The sequence below is a fragment of the Nerophis ophidion genome, linkage group LG22 (genome assembly GCF_033978795.1).
Source record: "Nerophis ophidion isolate RoL-2023_Sa linkage group LG22, RoL_Noph_v1.0, whole genome shotgun sequence".
Taxonomy (NCBI): Eukaryota; Metazoa; Chordata; class Actinopteri; order Syngnathiformes; family Syngnathidae; genus Nerophis; species Nerophis ophidion.
Genome location: NC_084632.1, coordinates 30,497,807 through 30,505,392, shown reverse-complemented (window position 1 = coordinate 30,505,392; position 7,586 = coordinate 30,497,807). Strand labels below are relative to the sequence as shown.

The 7,586-nt window shown below is 36.9% G+C and overlaps 1 protein-coding gene across 1 annotated transcript in view; it reads right to left on the bottom strand.

Moving 5' to 3' along the window:
* Positions 1 to 2,331: 2,331 nt before the first annotated feature.
* The window catches only part of atg4c (autophagy related 4C, cysteine peptidase), a 30,803-nt gene continuing 25,548 nt past the window's right edge, over positions 2,332 to 7,586 (bottom strand). The window contains exon 11 of the mRNA XM_061883688.1: positions 2,332 to 6,495. Within this exon, the coding sequence (XP_061739672.1) occupies positions 6,328 to 6,495 (168 nt within the window). The 3' untranslated portion in view covers positions 2,332 to 6,327. The remainder of the gene's footprint in view (positions 6,496 to 7,586) is intronic.

The following is a 7,586-nucleotide window of genomic DNA, read 5'->3' as shown; positions in this document are numbered from 1 at the left end:
CACGTGCCTTGACATTGTTTTGCTGAAGTAAGCAGGGGCATCCATGATAACGTTGCTTGGATGACAACATATGTTGCTCCAAAACCTGTATGTACCATTCAGCATTAATGGTGCCTTCATAAATGTGTAAGTTACCCATGCCTTGGGCACTAATACACCCCCATACCATCACAGATGCTGGCTTTTGAACTTTGCGCCTATAACAATCCGGATGCTTATTTTCCTCTTTGTTCCGGAGGACACCACGTCCATAGTTTCCAAATATAATTTGAAATGTGGACTCGTCAGACCACAGAACACTTTTCCACTTTGCATCATTCCATCTTAGATGAGCTCGGGCCCAGCGAAGCCGGCGGCGTTCCTTGGTGTTGTTGATAAATGGCTTTCACTTTGCATAGTAGAGTTTTAACTTGCACTTACAGATGTAGCTACCAACAAAAGTTACTGACAGTGGTTTTATGAAGTGTTCCTGAGCCCATGTGGTGATATCCTTTACACACTGATGTCGGTTTTTGATGCAGTACCGCCTGAGGGATCAAAGGTCCGTAATATCATCGCTTATGTGCAGTAATTTCTCCAGATTCTCTGAACCTTTTGATGATTTTACGGACTGTAGATGATAAAATCCCTAAATTCCTTGCAATAGCTCATTGAGAAATGTTGTTCTAGAACTGTTCGACAATTTGCTTACAAAGTGGCGACCCTCGCCCCATCCTTGTTTGTGAATTACTTAGCATTTCATGGAAGCTGCTTTTATACCCACTCATGGCACCCACCTGTTCCCAATTAGCCTGCACACCTGTGGCATGTTCCATATAAGTGTTTGATGAGCATTCCTCAACATTATCAGTATTTATTGCCACCTTTCCCAACTTCTTTGTCACGTGTTGCTGGCATCATATTCTAAAGTTAATTATTATTTGCACAAAAAAAATGTTCATCAGTTTGAACATCAAATATGTTGTCTTTGTAGCATATTCAACTGAATATGGGTTGAAAATAATTTGCAAATCATTGTATTACCAATGATTTGCAAATTCAAAATCCAACTCATAAGGAAACGGGGTTTGTAGGTGTCAGGTAATAGACACATATCATCTATTGCTGTATGGTGAGTGATTATACAGCTGGATCAATCAATCAATCAATGTTTACATATATAGCCCTAAACCACTAGTGTCTCAAAGGGCTGCACAAACCACAACACAAACCATTACGACATCCTCGGTAGGCCCACATAAGGGCAAGGAAAACTCACACCCAGTGGGACGTCGGTGACAAGGTGACAATGATGATTATGAGAACCTTGGAGAGGAAAGCAATGGAATGCAATGGATTGTGGAATGAAGGAGTTTTTGAATCGAACACTGTAGGAACGAAGCTGAAGGATCCTTTTGGAGTATGAGCTCTGCTGTCCTTCAATTGTCTGATGAAGTAGGTGGGCAGCGTTGTCCATGATGGCCAGCAGTTTTTCCAGTGTCCTCCTGTCCGTCACTGACACAAATGCCTCCAACTGCATGCCAATAGTTTGGCCGGCTTTCTCTATCAATTTGTCAATCTGGTTTAAGTCCCTTTCGCTGGTGCTGCTCCCCCAACAAACTACTGCAAAGTACAAGGCACCGGCCACAACAGACTGATAAAAATCTCCAACATTTTGCTGCACACATTAAAGGACCTAAGCTTCTTCAGGAAAAAGAGTCTGCTCATGCCCTTCTTGTATACAGATTTGCTGTTGTCCTTCCAGTCCAGTCTGCTGTTCAAGTGGATTAAACAAACCATTTGCAGGCATACTCAGAAAAGAGGTTAATAAAATGCGACTGTGCTAAGATATTCCTATACAAACGCTTAAACATAAACTACTTGCTGAGAATGGGATTTTGGCCAACCACGGTGAATCAGACAGAGCTTGTGGTGTGTCGTCCTCATTGTAGGGACGGGTGCCCTGCTTGTTGCTGAATGTGTGCACTGCTGACTGAAAAAAACTCTTCTGCCTCCATTTATCGTTGTATCATGAGTTGGATCAATGTTTATATGTATTTAGAGACATCAAAATATATTTCTAAAACGTAGAATCAACCAAAAATTTCATGACCCCTCCCGAACAGTACCTCAGTGGACCACCCAAGGGTGCCGGACCCCCCTGTTGAAGACCTCAAATCTGGACCTCATCATACGTGCCCTTTAAATTAGTGTCGAAACTTTGTATTACAAAAACAAAAGAAAAAACAAGATGTCGGTGCCTCATTTTGATGCTAAATTAATGAACACAACAAGTGCTTGAAGGGGATATCGTACGAGTAACTTTAGCATCCCGACAGAGCCACACAGTCGGAAGCTTTTTTTCATTTTTATTGCCAATCTTATCATGCCTACAGCAGTGCTCAGTTCCAACACTGCACACAAATTTCATACAACATCAAAACACTTCCTTATTATGCACCAATCACGGCGAGCGAGGTGCATTCATGAACGGAATTCTGAACATCAACATTACAACACAAGCTGTTAAGGTTGTTTTTTTTGTACATTATTTGTGTTCTGTATTGCTGCTAGTTTTTCCTGCGACAATTGGGGCCATAATTGGGATTTTATTTCAAATGTTTAGATTTTTAAAAATTTTATAAAATGTTAAAGGGGAACATTATCACAATTTCAAAAGGGTTAAAACCAATAAAAATCAGTTACCAGTGGCTTATTTAATTTTTTGAAGTTTTTTTCAAAATTTTACCCATCCCGGAACATCCCTAAAAAAAGCTTTAAAGTGCCCTTTTTTCGCTCTCTCGAAGCCATTGTTCATTTTCCTGTGACGTCATACAGTGCTGCCAATACAAACAAACAATGGCGAATACCACAGCAAGATATAGCGAAATTAGCTCGGATTCAGACTCGGATTTCAGCGGTTTAAGCGATTCAACAGATTACGCATGTATTGAAACGGATGGTTGGAGTATGGAGGCAGATAGCGAAAACTAAATTGAAGAAGAAACTGAAGCTATTGAGCGAATAGCTATTGACGCTATTCGGCCATGTCTGCGTTAGCATCGCCGGTAAAATGTGCAGATCAACGATCGGAAGTTTCGCATCTTGTGACACTGGATCAACTTAAATCCGTCGAATGGTAAGTGTTTGTTTGGCATTAAATGTGGGTGGAAGGAAACGCTGGATGTAAATATAGTTTCAAATGTACATACAGCTAGCCTAAATAGCATGTTAGCATCGATTAGCTGGCAGTCATGCCGCGACCAAAAATGTCTCATTAGCACATAAGTCAACAATATCAACAAAACTCACCTTTGTGATTTAGTTGACTTTATCGTTGCAAATGCATCTGCAGGTTATCCATACATCTCTCTGTGCCATGTCTGCCTTTGCATCGCCGGTAAAATCTGCAGACACTCCGGCACATTCAATGGGGGTCTGGCGGCAGATTTCTTTGACTTTATCGTTGGAAATGCATCTGCTTTGAGTTTCGCAGGATATCCACACAATCTTGCCATCTCTGTAGTAGCATAGCTTTCGTCGGTAAAGTGTGCGGAACAAACGACTGACCATTTTGTCGGCTTTCCTCACACCCTCATATTTTGAACAAATTTCGTCCAATTTCTTGCCACTTTTGCATCTTTGGGCAACTTGTATCCCTCCCTGTCAGTGTTGTTACACCCTCCGACAACACACCGACGAGGCATGATGTCTCCAAGGTTCCAGAAAATAGTCGAAAAATGGAAAATAACAGAGCTGAGAGACGATGTTTGTAATATGTTTGAGTAAATGGCAGCTTTATTACCTAGGTGACGTCACGTTCTGACGTCATCGTTCCGAGAGCGATAAACAGAAAGACGTTTAATTTGTCAAAATTCACCCATTTAGAGTTCGGAAATCGAGTTAAAATAATATATGGTCTTTTTTCTGCAACATCAAGGTATATATTGACGTTTACATAGGTCTGGTGATAATGTTCCCCTTTAACAATATAACACCTAGAATCACACTACTTATACATTATAGAGAACCAACTGACATTAATTATCATTTTATTTATACTATTCAAGTACTTAAATCACTATTACTTTTTTTAATAGTTTTGTATGTTGCAAAAGTTTGTAAAAATGTAAAAGTTTTTAATAAAATCCCCATTTTCAATTTTTTTAAATGACAAGCAATATTTAAGCACAAGCATTCTTTCAAAAGTAATGCTTTGGCAGCTGTAACAGACGATATGTGAACAATACCAATTCTATTTAGACACGTATATTCTGACCTTATGTGCTTCTGTATCTTTCTTTCCCCTCCATCCTTGCGGCGCCCCCTAAAGAACAGGTATGTGCCGAGGTGACCCACACCTAAAAACCACCACTGAGTGTCCTAAATATCAGTTGTGTTAGTTGCAACGCAGAAAGACATGGAAGACGTCCATGCACAATAGAGTTTTGAGTGCGCGTGTTCAAGTTTTACAGCGAGTTATTCAAGCATTCTTTAAAATGTCAAAAGGGTGGCTTTTGTATGAGTTTGCTCTGTGAAGCATGCAAGGAATGAATTCACTAATTTACAACGTGCATTGATATGAAAGGCCAGTATTGTTAATATTACAAGACAGGTTACCCGAAATTATTCAATACAAACACATTTTCCAATTGCTGTTGATGTCTGTATGATATTATTATTTACTGCATAATAATAAAACTTATTTAAATGCCATTAACAATACAAGAGGTATTCTTAACTTTAGGCATCTTCAGTAAAGATATTGTTGCGGTGCAGTACATGTAAACACCAGTTTTTGGATAAAATCGAAATAAATACTAATTCAAAACATGCCAATTAAAACTCACATTCACAACAATTGAAAATTCAGAATTTCCATCTATCAAACATGAATCGTTTTGGGATGTGGAAATGCAAACTCACTGTTTCAAAATATGCAAATGCAAGCTCCTGTGCAACAGTGAATTATTCAAGCCTGTGTATCGTTTCCCTGTGTTATTGATGCAAGTAAAACACAGGTGTATTTTTATTGAGATATGTTTCATAATACATGATAAAAAATGGTTTAAAGGATTGCATCTGAAGTTTTAACTAGGGATGTGCCAATCGATTGCTCAGTATCGGTTGATTGTCGTGAAAAAAATAAGTGATCGCCATTGCAGATTAATGCCTTTTAATGCCAGTCACAAATTATTCTTAGTCCCTCGGCTGACAAACAGCTAGCAACTAATTATGTGTTTTCACACACAGTGTGGAGAAGCTGCCGTAAATGAATGATAATCCTCTCCATTACGGAAAAATAACTGCATTTGGTAGTATTTTAAGTATCTTTGGAAGACAAAGCTAAAGATGTTACAAACACAGAGAACAAGCCAGGAGCAGGCATGGTAATAGCTAAGATAGATTTGAACAACACCAAAAACAGGGACCTAATACACTTTAAGAAATGCAAATTGAACAACATGAGAGCAGAAAGTAAGTAGATATAACATGAAATTAATAAGTAGATTTATAAGAATCTAGTTAAAGGATAATATAACAGTTAATGTTGGCATGTCGACATTGTCAGTCAGTACACGACACGTAAGAGAAGGGCGGATGGATACATGAATCAGTGGTGTCAATACCAAAGGTAGTAACAGTGTATCGACTTTAAGAGCAAAAACCAAATGATTTAAATTAGTTATTGTGAACTATTGACTTTGTTTTGATCAAACATTTGTAATTTAATAAAAGAGAATAATTAACTCAGTCAAATATTGTGTTGATATTGTTAAACAGTCAATATCACTTACCATAAATACATTGAACAATTTAAAGTTGATATAAGTGATCAGTACTGATATCTCATCGCACTCATGGATGATTGGCTGCATAAAACCCTGATTGGAACATTTCTGGTCTTTTTTGCCCTTTAAAAATCTTCCCAAACGCAGTTAGTTTAATGTAGAAAAGTGTAACTAAAATAATACTTTTAGAGTTATTTCAACAAACAGAACCCGTCAATATTTTACAAGTGAGTGTACGTGTAGTGGTACTGGACTTACAGTATATTACTCTGCACTAACAGTGAAATGTGTTTGGAAAGAAAAATATAGCGGCACCTCCACGGCATTCCTCCTCTTATGTTAGTATAAAAATAAGCAGAGCTCTAAAAAGTCCCAATACTGTGCGAAAACAACAGGATTGAACTAACTCCTATTGTTGCGTTACAGAAGTTCACCAAAAAGTGAACAAATAGGTTTTGTTCTAGAAGGTTCAATGTTACGTCTGTCTCAGACACAGACTTTTTTAGGCATCACACAATGAAAAAAAATTCCATGTTCGCAGTTCCAAACCGTTTTGTTAAAGTAGTACAAAGTCCCCAGCAGTGGTGATTGTCCTTCTCGGGTCACGGATGAAGGGCCACTCTCTCTTTTCCGGGGTCAGACCTGCTGACAGGTCGTAATCTCTGCCATGACCTTGCACGATAGTGAACGCTGGGTATTTGTCGCTCGCCGATGGCTGCAGCACCTAAAACCACAACGTGTTTAAAAGGTGCAGAATATTGCACACTTCTGTCCTTTAGTTTTATTTTGTGTCTTTTGATAACATTGAATCAAATGATTTTTTTTACCATAGATGTAGAGAATGTCTCATAATTAATGGAGGAAAGGCTGTTTTGAAGTGGCGCTACAATTTAAGATACATGGCTAAATGCTGACACCTAGTGGCTATTTGTCGCAACTGAAAAGAAGATTGTGCAAATATTTATACCGTACCTATGATTATTTTCTAAAAATCAAATTAATCACACTTTTGAATTTTGACTATTAAAATTAAATCGAAGTCAATTACTTGCTTGCAAAATTTATATCAACTTTTAAAATACCCACATATTTTAACACAAATGCAATTTTAATGTCAGAATGTCATACACTAAAATTTTGTAAATGCTTTACTTAAGGGGTGTCATAATACTTGTATCCAATCTCTTTTATTCTTGGGAGATTTACAGCAATTTAGTAATGTGTTTTTAAAGAACCAAAATACATTTTATTCTATACGCATCATAACAAACACAATATACTGAAACAGATTAATCAATGTTGAAAGTCCAACTCATGACTGATATCCACAAGATTAAAAAAAAAATGCATTTACATTAGATGATAAATGCAAGTGTAAGCAACTGTTAAAGTTTTTTTTTTTTGTTAATGGCTGTGATGGTGATGGAAATAAAAAGTGATAATGATGAAATATTGTTGTATAAATATAATAATAATGTTATTGTAATTGATTTTGTTTGTTGTTGTTTCATGTTTTAATCACCATTATATTTGTATTGTTTATACTTCAATTTTTGTTTGTATTTAATTTATTTAATGTCAAATAAAAAATAATTCATACAACATTAATATAAATCATGAATGAAAAGAAGCATAAAGAAGTATACATTTATAATATTGGCCTCTTATTCACGCAATTACAACATTCTCTATTCAACTCAGAAGATACTTAGCTATATTTCTATTTCATAACATGCAACAACAAAAATAAATAAAACGTAAAAACACATAAGCTGACTCAAAGTTATATTTTTTCATCGTCAGGATTTTTAAAGT